The 16,058-nt window shown below is 32.8% G+C and overlaps 1 protein-coding gene and 1 long non-coding RNA gene across 7 annotated transcripts; both read left to right on the top strand.

Annotated features, from left to right (window-relative positions):
- The first annotated feature begins 6,263 nt into the window (after positions 1 to 6,263).
- LOC149209254 (protein TOPLESS-RELATED PROTEIN 2-like) lies at positions 6,264 to 9,326 on the top strand. 5 transcript variants are annotated; one of them, XM_089396334.1, is made up of 9 exons: positions 6,264 to 6,313; positions 6,447 to 6,555; positions 6,659 to 6,702; positions 7,511 to 7,743; positions 7,828 to 7,945; positions 8,205 to 8,302; positions 8,428 to 8,538; positions 8,695 to 8,857; positions 9,078 to 9,326. In XM_089396334.1, exons 8-9 carry the CDS (start codon positions 8,750 to 8,752, stop codon positions 9,318 to 9,320), a joined length of 351 nt encoding a protein of 116 aa, XP_089252460.1. In that variant the 5' UTR covers positions 6,264 to 6,313; positions 6,447 to 6,555; positions 6,659 to 6,702; positions 7,511 to 7,743; positions 7,828 to 7,945; positions 8,205 to 8,302; positions 8,428 to 8,538; positions 8,695 to 8,749; the 3' UTR covers positions 9,321 to 9,326. The 5 variants fall into 5 exon arrangements, with proteins under 5 accessions (XP_089252460.1, XP_089252458.1, XP_089252461.1 ...); XM_089396332.1 differs by having other exon boundaries at positions 6,659 to 6,942; XM_089396335.1 differs by having other exon boundaries at positions 6,659 to 7,743; positions 8,205 to 8,350; positions 8,471 to 8,538.
- Positions 9,327 to 9,410: 84 nt separating this feature from the next.
- On the top strand, positions 9,411 to 11,185 carry LOC149209253 (uncharacterized). Of its 2 annotated transcripts, none has more exons than XR_016252845.1 (3): positions 9,411 to 9,461; positions 9,553 to 9,811; positions 10,061 to 11,185. It is a non-coding gene; the product is annotated as an uncharacterized LOC149209253 (long non-coding RNA). The 2 variants fall into 2 exon arrangements; XR_016252844.1 differs by having other exon boundaries at positions 9,553 to 9,723; positions 10,061 to 11,179.
- Positions 11,186 to 16,058: the final 4,873 nt, after the last annotated feature.

Raw genomic sequence — 16,058 nt, 5'->3', positions numbered from 1 at the left:
TTAGACCAGGTTCATACAAAACTTCTTGAAGAGATAAGGTTTTACCATGATCCAAATGGAAGGAAACAAAACCAGATCCCCTTATAGGAGATGTAGAGTTGTCTCCAAGAATGATTTTCAAATCGATCTCCCTCTCAACCAGATTAGAGACAATAAGTGCCTTGAGGCACCACTATCAACAAACCAACTATCAAAAAAATCTGTAGGATAAGAACTAGAATGAGCAGAAACAAGAAAGAATTTTGATTGTGTTTCAACTGCATTGTTATCAAACCTTGGGTTCCTTGAAGGACGGAAATTCTCTTTACGAGGAGTAGCTTCTCTTCTTCTTCTATAATCAGATTTGATGGAGCGATTGTTGAAGTTGGATCTTGGTGCTCTTCTGTTTTCTGGACAATCACAGGCATAATGGTCATTCTTATGGCAGTTGTAGCATTTGAATTTTGATAAGTCTTTGCTCCATCTGGAGGAATTGATGGGAGCAGGCTTCTTCAAATAGTGATGGCCACTTCTTTTCTTCTTCTTTCCATGGACAATAAAGGTAGTAGGTTCTCCCTCCTCATGCTTGGGAATTCTTCCTCCGAAAATCATTCTGGCCTCTTCTTGACTGCACTTTCCCAAAAGCTCATCAAATGTAGGAAACTTGTCATTATTACTGATGGTAGTAATACAAGTTTCTTAAGAAGAAGGAAGACCTCCAAGCATAGTAGGTTCTCCCTCATGCTTGGGAATTCTTCTTCCGAAAATCATTCTGGCCTATTTTTGACTGCACTTTCCCAAAAACTCATCGAATGTAGGAAACTTGTCCTTGTTACTAATGGTAGTAATACAAGTTTCCTAAGAAGAAGGAAGACCTCCAAGCGTAATCAACACGATCTCTTTATCAGAAACAACTTCAGCAGAAGAAGTTGACAACTGATCTTTGATTTTTGATATCTTTTGTTCATCTTAACATCCTTGAGCTGATTTTTCAGAGCAAGAATCTGACTCAAGTTGTTCACTTGGTACATTCCAATCAGCTTGTCATACATTTCTTTGGCTTTCTTCAAATTGGAGACATAAGGATAATATTTTTAGCCTTGACTTGTCCTTTCTTGTATATGGCCTTGATAGCAGCATTTGAGTTTTCAGCTAGTTCTGCTACCTCTCCTTCAACATACTCCAGAAGATCATGTTCCTCAAGAGTAATATCCAATCTGGTCTTCCAAGGGAAGAAGTTTGAAGCATCAACCAACTTCGCTTCATTCTTAAAATAAGAGGAAGACATTTTTGATCTGCTAAAAAATTTCAGCAGCAAATAGAAAGAGACAACTAGAGATATTTCAACAATAAATGAGATATTTCAACAACAAAAGATATTTTAGCAGTAAATGAGATATTTCAACAACAAAAGAGAAGAAATATTTCAGCATAAAATGAGCAGCAAGTAGAAAGAACAACAAGAGATATTTCAACAGAAAGAGAGTTGCAAATGGAGTGGACAACGAGAGATATTTCAGTAGAAAGAGAGCTACAAATAGAGTGGACAACAAGAGATATTTTAGCAGAAAGAACTATGAATGAAGCTGCACAACAAGAGATATTTCAGCAGAAAAAGAGTTGTAAATGGAGCTTGTCTTCACCAAAGCTATGATAACATGTTGAAATTCTAAAGTTCTATGCTGCAACAATTACTTATTCCAAAACTTCTATTTTCTGCAACATTAGTTGTTAAATAACTGTAGATAGAACATACACCATATAAACCATATGCAAAATAGAAGACATCCAAGAACACAATGAAACACTGGGAATCTAATTCCAATGACCAAGGCAACACCTACAAGGGGAAAACCCAATCAGATTCTTCTTCTATTAGAAATCAAATGTTCAACAAAGATACAAAATACAATGAGAGAAAGAAGAAGTTCACCCAAATCTAAAGAAGATCTTTGATAGTTGTAGCTAATGCAAACACTAAATTGATAGTTGTAATCAGTGTTGTGAAAATCACGATAAATTGAAATTATCGCGATTTTTTCGATATGCCGATTTTATCGCGATTATTATAGGAAATTATCGCCGGAATTTTTTTTAGCCGATTTTTATGAAATTATTGCGATAAATTCGAATTTATCGCGATAACAATCGAAATTATCGTGGGGGTCTCCGGTAGCGAAGTTTTATAATGTTTTTTTTGGTTTTTTAAGGGATGCTAAATGTTTGAAATGCAATTTTTTTCTGAAAGAAACAAATAATTTTTGAGTGGGGCGGCTTAATGATCAAGTGTAGGCCCTAGTATTGATATGCTATTCATGGTAATGTTAAATTCTTAAAGTAAAAGTGACATTCTCCTTAATCTTCATTTTCATCATTTTACTTAAATTTTTAACATTACCATGAAATGACTCAGAGTGTTTGAGAGTGGTTCCGGCCTCATTGGATTTCATATGGAGAAAGTAGAATTTTAGATTTCATTCAAAATCCAGCAGACTTATCAGTTTTTCAGGATTTTAGGATTGGGAGATTGTAATGTTTTCAGGTGACACCACCTGCTCGGGCTACCCCTGCCACCAGTAGAGGACGTGGTCTACCTCCTATAGCTCCTACTTTTAGTTCTTTAGCTTCTAGAGCATAGCAAACTCCACTGCCAACTTCACCAGCACTAGCGTCTACATCTAGAGGGAAAGGGAAAGCTGTGGCATTTTTTTGCAAGAGGGACAGAGGAAATCAATAGTATTAGACTTTAGTTATTTTCTTCATTTTATTGTATATGACATTATGACATGATGAGATACATTATTATATTTTTTGTTGATATTTTGAGGCTGTGTTGGGACTCAGGAGTCAGGACTTACTATTCAGGACATGATTCAATGTTATGTGTGATTTTAGCATTAGAAATGATATTAAACATCTTATATATTAGTTCTTTTATCATATTCATGTGTCAATGTATTTATTTTATGTTGTAGATGGTTTAGATATTAAAAAAATTGAAAAAAAATGAAAGAAAATGAATATTTTTGTACCAAACGATTTTTTCCCGATTATTTCCCATTATTTCCCGATAATTACGATTTTTTCCGATTTTTTCTTCGTGCTGATATTATCCCGATAACGATTAATGCAACATTGGTTGTAGTTAATGCAAACACTAAATTACTATGGCTCATCAAGATCTGTTCTTACTCTTCAACTCTCTCTTCCTCACACACAGAATTCTTCTCTAGTCTCTCTAACTCTCTCTTTCTCAAGTTCGTACTCTCTTTTCACAATGCAAGTGAGTAATAGAGAGGATGAGAGGTACAAATATATAGGAAGAGCAAAGGGGTTGACTTCATGGAGTAGCTCCCATGCCTTGAGTTATATGACAAAATAAGAGTGTAACTTATGCCACAAAAGGAAGTATGCTTGCATTAGTAACTCAGGCCATAAAGAGGGAGTACGCATGCCTTAGTAATTCAAGTCATTAAGGAGAAGTGTAACATATGCATTAAAGAGGTGTAAGAGGAATTTTTATGACGTGTCATTAAAGTGTGTAAGAGAGTAAGAGGTCATTAAAGTGTGTAAGAGAGTAAGAGGTGTGTAAGAGCATTAAAGAGAGAGAGAGGAAGAGTAATGTACCATTGAATGAGAGAGTTCGATTTTCTATCAAGGAGAGAGAGATGTGGAGTGGCATGATTGAGTGCCAAGTAGGAGAGGGTGACATGGAATTTCGAGGGGAAGAAATATGGGCAAACAATAAGGGTTTGAAAGGTATTATTAGGTCCTGAATGAAAGGTCAATCCAGTGAAGTTTTCATTAACCCTTCTAATTTTAACCCGAAGGGCGAAGTAAACCCAGGGTGGCCTTCCAATGCCTCCTTACTTAATGCCCCAAAACATACAATATAAGAGTCACCATGTAAGCCGCGAAAACGACCACTAGAAGCAAGAAGCAGGACTGCTAAGACAAACGAGAAAACAACGTTAGTCGAAGATCAATAATTCCACCATCATAAGTACTAGAAGGTCAATCCAGTCAAGTCTTGATTAACCCTTCTAATTTTAACTCGAAGGGTGAAGTAAACCTAGGGTGGCCTTCCAATGCTTCCTTAAAGAATTTTTCCCGAGGAAAGTCTTTTAATGCCCCAAAAGATACAATACAAAAGTCACCATGTAAGCCCCCAAAAGATACAATACAAGAGTCACCATGTAAGCTGCAACAATGACCACCAGAAGCAGGACTACTAAGACAAACGAAGATCAATAATTCCACTATCGTAAGTACTAATAGCAATAGTACTAATAGCAATGGGAGAATGGGTAGGTGTTGCGATATCCTAGTTTAGTTAGTGGTTTGCAGCATTGGTTCAACATCAGTCGAAGATCAATAATTCCACCATCATAAATACTAATAGCAATGGGAGAATGGGTAGGTGTTGCGATATCCCAGTTTAGTTAATGGTTTGCAGCATTGGTTCGATACGTGCCAGCTATTGTAGCTACTTGGATCTGTGAGATCAACAATCGCTTCCGTGATAATCCAAGCAGCTAGAAAAGCAAGTTCATACTTAAATAAAAGAAAAGAAAAAGAACTAATGCTTTGCTTACTAAGAGAACAAAACTAATTACTCAGAATACTCCTTATTCCTATTCCAAAAACAGGAGAAGATCAACTCCTTCTAGATAGAAGAAATGCTAGATAAACAAGTAAAAGATAGACCTATACTAGAAGAATGAACAAATGGAAAATACTTAATACGAGATTAGAAGAAATAGTGACTTTTCCATCTCCTAATGATACAAAGTAATTTGCTAATTGACCTCAACATTATAACCTTGGGCCACTTGAGTAAATATTATATGATCAAAGAAAATTAACGAAGGCCTTGTACCTTTGAGTAGCTGGGAATGTTCAATGTTTTTTGGTGCAGCATTGTTACATATTGCCCTCTTCATTTTCGAACGAGGCAAGAAATCTGATTAAACAAGGTTCAAATGTTATGAGCATGGGTTTCCATCCTCTGCAGCAAACAATTCTGCTAGGTGATTTCAAATTCCATTCAATAAAATTCTTCATTTAGATAAATTCCTTAAGTTAATTCGAAGCAGCAAACAATTCTGCTAGGTGATTTCAAATTCCATTAAATACAATTCTTCATTTAGATAGATTCCAATTCTGCTAGGTGATTTCAAATTCCATTAAATACAATTCTTCATTTAGATAAATTCCTTAAGTTAATTAGGAGCAGCAAACAATTCTGCTAGGTGATTTCAAATTCCATTAAATACAATTCTTCATTTAGATAAATTCCTCAGGTTAATTCGGAAGATCAGTTGGAACAAACAGTGGCTAGTGGTTCGATCGGTTGGTGACATTGCAATTTGGGGAGTGGCATCTCGACAAAAATTAGCTTGCAGGACCTTTAAGATTTGGGAAATTTTTGCCTGTTCGATTCCCATCCACGTAGATGATTTTTTCATAAAATAGTTCAAAAATGTACATGTATGAATTGATCTTGAAAAGATTTTAGGGTTCCTTACTGAGTTGATCATTAGCATTGGCCTTGTGTAAACTCTTATAAATGTTTTATTATGTTTTCTTAGGTTGCTCTTGTGAAAAATCCAGCTATATATGGGGCAGTCCTTGGTAACTTAATCTATACTCTGTATTCATTAATAAGATGTTTTGATATCATTTCCTTCTTTATACAACAATGTGAGTGATTTGTAATAATGCCATCTGTTTTTTTTGGTTGCGTACCAATACAATGGTGTGCTATTGCTTCTATTCAGATATTGACATGCCTGCTTTTGTGTTATAAGAGTTGCGTTTTCCAAGCATATAGTTCACATATATTCTTATTCTGTGGCAGGCTTTTGTGTTATAAGAGTTTCGTTTTCCAAGCATATAGTCCACATATATTTTTATTCTGTGGCTTTTGTGTTATAAGAGTTGCGTTTTCCATGCATATAGTTCACATATATTTTTATTCTATGGTAGGCGATATATTTTTATTCTGTGGCTTTTGTGTTAAAAGAGTTGCGTTTTCCATGCATATAGTTCACATTTTTATTCTATGGTAGGCGATTTGAGACAACATCTAGAGGTTTGCTTGCATGCTTAAAGGCCAACCTATATATTCTTGTTTGCTTGCATGCTTAAAGACCAACCTATATATTCTTGTAGGTCTGTAAAATTAAGTTTGTATTGAAAGTATATTTATTAATATTGATATAATTTAAACAGATTGACGCATATGTTGGTGGTGTCAATGATATTGTTTTTTCACACCCTACCTACCAGCTCTTCATAATTAATTACATGTGGGGATGATAAGACCATCAAGGTAATCCGCTTTATCATGTGTCAAGACTCATTCTAATAGTTGTCGCTTATTTATCTGTATATGAAAATTAAAAAAAAAAGATTTTAAGTTTGTATTGAAAGTATATTTATTAATATTGATATAATTTACACAGATTGACGCATATGTTGGTGGTGTCAATGATATTGTTTTTTCACACCCTACCTACCAGCTCTACCAGCTCTTCATAATTAATTACACGTGGGGATGATAAGACCATCAAGGTAATCCGCTTTATCATATGTGTCAAGACTCATTCTAATAGTTGTCGCTTATTTATCTGTATATGAAAATTTAAAAAAGAAAGATTTTTTTTTGTCTGTGCAGTACGCATTTGAAGGTCATGAAGCAGCCATAGTACACATTTGAAGGTCATGAAGCAGCCATATGTTCAGTTTGTCATCTTGAATAAGAAAATATTCATGTACTTTGTTCATTGAAACCTGAAAAATTTATGTGCTAATTCTAGTTGTTTTGAAGTTACATTGCATATTCTATTTTGTTGGATGTTTGGTACGCATTTGAAGGTCATGAAGCAGCCATAGTACACATTTGAAGGTCATGAAGCAGCCATATGTTCAGTTTGTCATCTTGAATAAGAAAATATTCATGTACTTTGTTCATTGAAACCTGAAAAATTTATGTGCATTCTAGTTGTTTTGAAGTTACATTGCATATTCTATTTTGTTTGATGTTTGGCTTCCTGTGAATCTTTGGCCATATGACAAATACTTTATTGCACTAATGATAGATGGATTATGATTCTTTGTTCGAATCTATTTTTGTTTGATGTTTGGCTTCCTATGAATCTTTCGCCATATGACAAATACTTTATTGCACTAAAGATAGATGGATTATGATTCTTTGTTCGAATACAATTTATTTTTTGTACTCTTATTGATGGAAAGATCAAACCCTGATTGTATGATCTTGGGGGATCTAGGATGGACTATAATGCTCCAGGCTTCTGATGCACTACAATAGCTTATAGTACTGATGGAACAATGTAAAATGTTAATGGTGTTTACTTTGTAAAGTCTCTTCATGTGGATCGGAGTTTTACTTTATCCAATTTTCCATATTTGCTTTGTCAAGACTACTTCCTTTTGGAAGTATATAATCATTTGCAATTTTTATTAGGCTCTTTTCTGACGTATATAATCTTCGCCTTCGTTTCAGTGAAGATGGGCAGTCACAACAAATGACAATGGCAAAAATATCTTAATCTTAGCCAACGCAGAGGGATCCCGCTTAATTTGCATGCTGGAGAGTAGATCCTTCGAGGGAAGGAAGGTGCCACCAGAAATGGCAAATATATCTTAGCCAACATAGAGGGATTTCGCTTAATTCGCATGCTGGAGAGTAGATCCTTTGAGGGAAGGAGGGTGCCACCAGAGACAATGGCAACAAAGGTAACTTCCATGCACATGTACACGAACTACTAATTAATGGCATAGCAAAGTTTAAACTCTAACTGGATCATTTTTACTGTGCAGACTTCAAATTGTGAATGTCATGCCTGTCATGCCTCCTGTAGTCACTGCTCTTGGTTCCCTTCGCAGTGCTATAGAACTTTTGGATAGACTTCCACCTGCATTGTCAATGACCAATTTTGTAAGAGCTTTCTCCTAAAATTATTTCTTTAGAATTTTGTAAGAGCTATGTCCAGCCATATTCTTCAGTTTAGTTTGTTACACATATCTTATCATTTTCTAAACTTTCACTCCAGAGTCCAGATATTGTTGCTTTCAAGTTTCCATATAGCGTAGGATTTTGTTTTTTTCCCCTTTCAAATGCTCTATTAGCCATTATTTTGGCATATATAGGAATAAGATGATATGATTGTCTGACACTGGAGACAACATGTGTGCAGAGTAGTATAGACAGCAGGACCCAAATGTTAAACCAAGGCTTTTAATGAGGTCACAGACAAGAGTAAGAATTGAAAATTGACTGAGATCACTGATTCGGGTGAGTGTTAGGTCTCTCAGGTTGCCTAACACAATGCATGCGAGCAAGGTATGCAATCGTCCTATTACAAAAAAAAAAACATTAAAGGCTGACATTACAATTTTATGTGCTACAATTTCTTGCAGGTGGTAAAACTGATATACACCAATTCCGGTGTTGTTGTTTTAGCACTGACATCCAATGCTCTCCATAAGCTATGGAAATGGCCGGGGAGTGACCGGAATCCATTCGGAAAGGTGGGGTTCTTTAGTAGTAGTGGTTTGTTTCTTTTTTTAGCTTGTTTTATTAATTTATTTGATAGTTATAATTTTGGATATATAATTTGCAGCCGTATTTTATGTAATAATGATTGACAAGTAACTAAGAGTTAGTGTTTTGTTTACCGTCTACAGCGAGTATTCCACGATGTGGCAGCCAGCTAGCCAGCTAGTGGGATTGTTATGAATAATGACATTGGTGATACAAATCCAGAAGAAGCCGCTTATTGAGAATGATTCCTATGTGATGTCTGCATTCGGTGGCAAGGTCTCCTTATTCAATATGATAACATTTAAGGTAAGAGAGCCTTTTACCTAAAGACCAGTTTCATTTTGATGTTTGGAATGATTATTTAATTTCAGTTTTTAGTACATTGTTCTGCTTATGGCTGTACTGTCTCACCTTCAACTTTCAAATTATGAGCGTAGTGGGGTTAATTTCAGGATAACTCTACGTTCTTGCCTAATGTTCCTCACTATAGGCTAAGAATTCAAAGGCATGACAACTTTCATTGCAGGTCATGACAGTTTTCATGCCACTTCCTACAGCCACATTTCTGGCTTTCCACCCTCAGGACAATAACATCATTACAATTGGCATGGAGGATTCATCAATTCAAAAATACAATGTTCGAGTTGATAACAATTGGCATGGAGGATTCATCAATTCGAACATTTCATCAATTCAAAAATACAATGTTCGAGTTGATAACAATTGGCATGGAGGATTCATCAATTCAAAAATACAATGTTCGAGTTGATAAGGTGCTGCCTGCGAATATATCTTTGAATTTAAAATTCTTATCTTTTTCCTTCATTGTGGCATGCTCTGAACTTGCTGCAATTTTTACAGGTTTTACAGGTAAAAACAAAGTTCAAAGGCCAGGAATCCATCCGTAAAGGTGGGGTTCTTTAGTAGTTGTTTGTTTCCTTTTTATTTTAGTAATGATTGACGAGTAACTAAGAATTAGTATTTTGTTCCACCATCTATAGCGAGTATTCCACCACAGATGTGGCAGCCAGCTAGTGGGATTATTATGAATAATGACATTGGTGATACAAATCCAGAAGAAGCCGCTGCTCGTATAGCTTACTGAGAATGATTCCTATGTGATGTCTGCGTCCGGTGGCAAGGTCTCCTTATTCAATATGATGACATTTAAGGTAAGAGAAGCCTTTTACCTAAAGAGCAGTTTCATTTTACCTAAAGATCGGTGGCAAGGTCTCCTTATTCAATATGATGACATTTAAGGTAAGAGAAGCCTTTTACCTAAAGATCAGTTTCATTTTACCTAAAGATCAGTTTCATTTTAATGTTTCTGCTTAGGGTTTATTCTGTAATGTCTCATCTTCAACTTTCAAATTATGAGCGTAATAGGGTTCACTTCAGGATCACTCTAGGTTCTTGCCTAATGTTCCTCACTATAGGCTAAGAATTCAAAGGCTCCCAAGTTATCTAAATTACTGGTTTGATGGAATGCTAATTAGTGATTCATTGCAGGTCATGACAACTTTCACACCACCTTCTGCAGCCACATTTCTGGTAATACATTGCAGGTCATGACAACTTTCATACCACTTCCTGCAGCCATATTTCTGGCTTTCCACGTTTTTTTGGCAGTTGTCTCTGGGGCATAGATAGGTGGGACAAGCGAAAGTAAAAAATTTTACCGGTACAGCCGATCATCAGCACCAGTGGGGATACAGTTTCATAATGATCAAGTCAAACATAGACAGTTATGTAATGACACTTACCTTCTGTATCTGATTTTATGACCTTGGTTGTGTGTGAGAGCCAGCTTTCTATATATAATGCTTCCAACTTGGAGCGCTGGTTGTGTGTGAGAGCCAGCTTTCTATATATAATGCTTCCAACTTGGAGCGCTGGTTGTGTGTGAGAGCCAGCTTTCTATATATAATGCTTCCAACTTGGAGCGCTTGCTCTATGTAAATAATTGTAAGCAGTGTTGAATTCAAACATAGACAGTTTTTAATGTATTAAGTGCTATATACTCATGTGACAGCGTCCTAGTTTATGCGAGCTTCTGTGATGGTGCAGTTGGAGTGATAATGGAACTGTCAACCGACTCTTTATTTACAAGAATACCATGAATAATGGTATTGTGAGTGAGTGAAATCAATTGTTGAGGCATACTATCAAGGTAGTAATTTTCATCAGATATTGTTCAGCACTTTAGATGATACTAAATGAGTATCTCGGTGCAATCCTAGTCACCATTCTTACCGGGTCGTGTAAAAATTGAAAGTTTGTCATTGGAGCATAATTCATGACTGTTCTATCAAAGGGTTTCAGTGTCTATTTTTAAAACCCTTCTTTTTACCACGAAACTTTTTCCATATGTTCATGTGCATTCAGGCCAGCCTGGTTTATGCGGAAGCTTTGTCATTGTCAGACTCGTGAATATTATATTTTTCATATGTTCATGTGCATTCAGGCCAGCCTGGTTTATGCGGAAGCTTTGTCATTGTCAGACTCGTGAATATTATATTTATCAACTGAATGACTCTATTGTATTGTTTAAACATATGGACACATATCTATATCTATGGAAAGCAAGAATCTTTTAGTTGATGGGACAAAAATAAACATATTGAGACAAAAGTCTTTCTATGGAGAGCCAAAATCTTTCAGTTAATGAGATAATGCTCATATTTTTCTCCTTTGGAATTTGTAATGTGTCTATCTTTGGAATTTGTAACGTGTCTTCATAAATTTGGAATTTGTAATGTGTCTTCATTTCAGTTAATGAGATAATGTTCATAGTTTTCATTTTTTTTTTTCATAAATCTTTGGAATTTGTAATGTGTCTTCATAAATCTTTCAGTTAATGAGAAATCTTTCAGTGAATGAGATAATGTTCATATTTTTCATATTTTTTTCAATGTGTCTTCATAAATCTTTCAGTTTCAGTTAAATGAGAGAATGTTCATATTTTTTTCCTTTTGGATCATTTCAGTTAATGAGATAATGTTCATATATTTTTTTTTTTTTTTTCATAAATCTTTGGAATTTGTAATGTGTCTTCATAAATCTTTCAGTTAATGAGATAATGTTCATATTTTTCATATTTTTCTCCTTCCTTTGGAATTTGTAATGTGTCTTCATAAATCTTTCAGTTTCAGTTAAATGAGAGAATGTTCATATTTTTTTCTTTTGGGATTTGTAAGGGGTCGTCAGATTCTTTTGGAATTTGTAATGTGTCTTCATAAATCTTTCAGTTAATGTTCAAATGTGTCTTTTTATGGATCTTTGGAATTTGTAATGTGTCTCATAAATATTTCAGTTTCAGTTAATGAGATAACATTCATATTTTTCTTTTGTAATGTGTCATATTATTGTTATTGTTTTGGGAATGTGATATCAGTTTAACTCTTAATAAATATTTCAAATTTCATTGTTTATGTTTATGGATAATGTGAATCAGTTTAACTCTTAATAAATATTTCACATTTCACAGTTAATGAGATAACATTCATATTTTTCTATTTGTAATGTGTCTCATATTATTGTTATTGTTTATGGGATAATGTGATATCAGTTTAACTCTTAATAAATATTTCACATTTCACAGTTATCCTATTTGTAATGTGTCTCATATTATTGTTATTGTTTATGGGATAATGTGATATCAGTTTAACTCTTAATAAATATTTCACATTTCACAGTTAATGAGATAACGTTCATATTTTTCTATTTGTAATGTGTCTCATATTATTGTTATTGTTTATGGGATAATGTGATATCAGTTTAACTCTTAATAAGATAATGTTCATATTTTTCTATTTGTAATGTGTAAGTGTCTTTTTTCTATCAATGTAACGAGAGGTCTCATATATCATTGTAACGAGAGGATATCATATTGTTATTGTTTAATAGATAATGTTCATATTTTTTATTTGTAATGTGTCTTTTTTGATGGATATTAATGTAACGAGAGGCTTCATATTGTTATTGTTTATAGATAATGTGAATATCATTTTAACTTTTGATAAGATAATGTAACATAGGCTTCATATTGTTATTGTTTATGGGATAATGTGATATCAGTTTAACTCTTAATAAGATAATGTTCATATTTTTCTATCTGTAATGTGTCTATTTGTAATGTGTCTAGTGTCTTTTTGATGGATATCAATGTAACGAGAGGTCTCATATTGTTATTGTTTAATAGATAATGTGAATATTTCTTTATTTGTAATGTGTCTTTTTTGATGGATATCAATGTAACAAGAGGCCTCATATTGTTATTGTTTATGGGATAATGTGATATCAGGAGGCCTTACATTGTTTATTGTTTATGGGATAATTTAAACATATTGAGACAAAAATCTATGTTGATATTTTTTTCCTTCCTTATTGTTTATCAGTTTAACAGGAGGCCTCACATTGTTTATTGTTTATGGGATAATTTAAACATATTGAGACAAAAATCTATGTTCATATTTTTCTCCTTTCTTATTGTTTATGGGATAATGTGATGTTAATTTATGGGATAATGTGATATCAGTTTAAACATATTGATACAAAAATCTATGTTCATATTTTTCTTCTTCTTTTGGAATTTGTAATGTGTCTTTTTGATGGATATCAGTGTAACACTTATGGGATAATGTGATACTTATAATGTGTTATCAATTTAACAGAAGGCCTCACATTGTTATATTGAGACAAAAATCTTTTGAGACATATTTATGGAAAGATTTATAAAAATCTTTTTGAGACATTTATGGAAAGCAAAAATCTTTGCATTAATGAGATAATGTTTAAATTTTTTTTTGTTCTTTGGAATTTGTAATCTCTTTTTTTGAGATAATGTTCATATTTTTCTCCTAATGTTCATATGACTCTAAAGATCGATGTGCTTCACTTTTATGGATTTGCGGAACTTGTAATTTTGATGGATATCAGTGATTGTGTTTTGTTTTTATGGATTTGTTATAGGATAATATTCATATATTTTGCTTTCATGGACTTGAAAAGTTTGTAATGTACTTTTTTATGGATATCAGTAATTGTGTTTTGTATTTATGGACTTGTTAGAGGATAATGTTCATATTTTCATATTGTTGTAGACATTGTGTTTTGTTTCTATGGACTCTCTTAAGGGAGAGATGTGCTTCCCTTTTATGGACTTGTTAAGGGAAGAGATGAATAGTTTTTATGGATATGATTGTGTTTTGTTTTTATGGACTTGTTATGGGATAATATTTATATTTTTCGCTTTTATAGACTTACATAAGTTGTAATGTACTTTTTTTTTATAATGATATCAGTGATTGTGTTATTCCTATTTTTCATTGTTGTAGCCATTGTGTTTTGTTTATATGGACTCTCTAAGGGAAGAGATGTGCTTCCCTTTTATGGACTTGTTAAGGGAAGAGATGTGCTTCCCTTGACTTGTTAAGGGAAGAGATGAATAGACATAGTAGGTAAGCACTTATTTATTCAATCATATATTTTTTTATATGCCAGGGTTTTAAATGTTACCTTTCCTTTATCAACAAGGTAATAAAGGTAATAAGGTTTGTATTAATAGGACACTTATTTATTCAATCATATATTTTTTTATATACTAGGGTTTTAGATCAACAAGGTAATAAGGTTTGTATTAAAAAGTGATTTAAAAAAATTGATTTTGGTAGGAGGCATATTGCTAATGATGTATGTATAGTTTTTTTTGGGGAAAAGATAGGTATAATAAAGTTTGTATTAATAAGTTACTTTCTATATATTAAATATAATTTTATTTTATAATAAAAAAGATATATATATATTTTATTTTTACTTGATTTTTACTTATAATAATATTCATTAATACTATCTAACTAAATATGTAACTATTAAAAAAATTGATTTTGGTAAGAAGCAAATTGCTAATGATGTATATATGGGCATCTATAATGAATTTGTTAAAAAACAATGAATTAAGTCTAAATATGTAACTATTAAATTGATTTTGGTAAGAGGCATATTGCTAATGATGTATATATGATGTATGGATAGCCCTTCCCAAGGCAAACTCAGACTCTGTTAGTAGGAATGGAAGTTTGGGTAACAAAGGCCAAGCCCTGGTATTAAATATGTCTACGTCGTCGTGAAAGTAATTTGATTAGTTTATTCCCAAAATATATGATGGATGTGAAATTTTTGTTTCTTAACTTAGTTTTAACGTTTTTATTTTCCCTAATATTTGAGAAAGACTGTAATTCGACATTTATTTGAAAAAGAGGGAAAGCATTTATAAACCGGGATAAAATGGGATTTGGATTTTGAAATAAATTTTCTTCAAATTATTTAAACAATGTTAATGTTCTTTTACACAAATTTCCTTCGAATTACTTGATTTATGTTAATTTTTTAATATTTTTTATTTTTATTTTATTTGAAAAAGAGGGTAAGCATTTATAAAATGGGATTTGGTTTTTGAAATAAATTTCTTTCAAATTATTTAAATAATGTTAATGTTTTTTTCCACACATTTCCTTCAAATTACTTGATTTATGTTAATTTAAATTTCTTTCAAATTATTTAAATAATGTTAATGTTTTTTTCCACACATTTCCTTCAAATTACTTGAGGCATATTGCTAATGATGTATATATGAGCATCTATAATGAATTTGTACAAAAACAATAAAATAACCTTTATTCAAGACGTGTTAATAATTTAAAAAACAATAAAATAACCCTCAACCCTTATTCGGGATGTGTTAATAATTTTAAAAACAATAAAAGAACCCTTAACACTTATTCCGAGAGTTTATTAACAAATTAATAATGTTTGTATTAATACGAAGATTTAAGTTCAAAATTTTCATAATAGAAGTAAATAGTTATCAAAAAGGTAATAAGGTTTGTATTAATAGGAAGATTTAGGTTCAAAACTTTCATAATAAGAGTAACTAGTTGTAACTAGTTATCAACAAGGTAATAAGGTTTGTATTAATAGGAAGATTTAGGTTTAAAACTTTCATAATAGGAGTAACTAATATCCGTAAACATGTATTTTTTTTAGGCTAGGGTTTTAAATGTTGAGGTTATGACTTTCCAAGAGTATCAACAAACTTTCATAATAGGAGTAACTACCAACAAAGTAATAAGGTCTGTATTAATAGGAAGATTTAGGTTCAAAACTTTCATAATAGGAGTAACAATTATCAACAAGGTAATAAGGTTTGTATTAATAAGGAAGATTTAGGTTCAAAACTCTCATAATAGGAGTAACTAACATCGGTAAACATATATATTTTTTTTGGCTAGGGTTTTAAATGTTGAAGTTATGACTTTTTGAGAGAATTCCATGTTGCATTTGAACCATATTTTTAATGATTTTGGGGCTATAAATCTAGATGGAAAATACGATACATCACCTCGAGTGGATGTCCCTAGAGGTTTTGGATACATAATCTTAATTGAGTGGATGTCCTACAGGTTTAGATACATAATCTTAATTGAGTGGATGTTGTAGTGGTTTAGAT

Source organism: Pinus tabuliformis, chromosome 1_2 (assembly GCF_031772625.1).
Source record: "Pinus tabuliformis cultivar Carrire ecotype Pingquan chromosome 1_2, CPIR1, whole genome shotgun sequence".
Taxonomy (NCBI): domain Eukaryota; kingdom Viridiplantae; phylum Streptophyta; class Pinopsida; order Pinales; family Pinaceae; genus Pinus; species Pinus tabuliformis.
The sequence above is the reverse complement of the archived record's forward strand: the minus strand, read 5'-3'. Positions and strand labels throughout refer to the sequence as shown.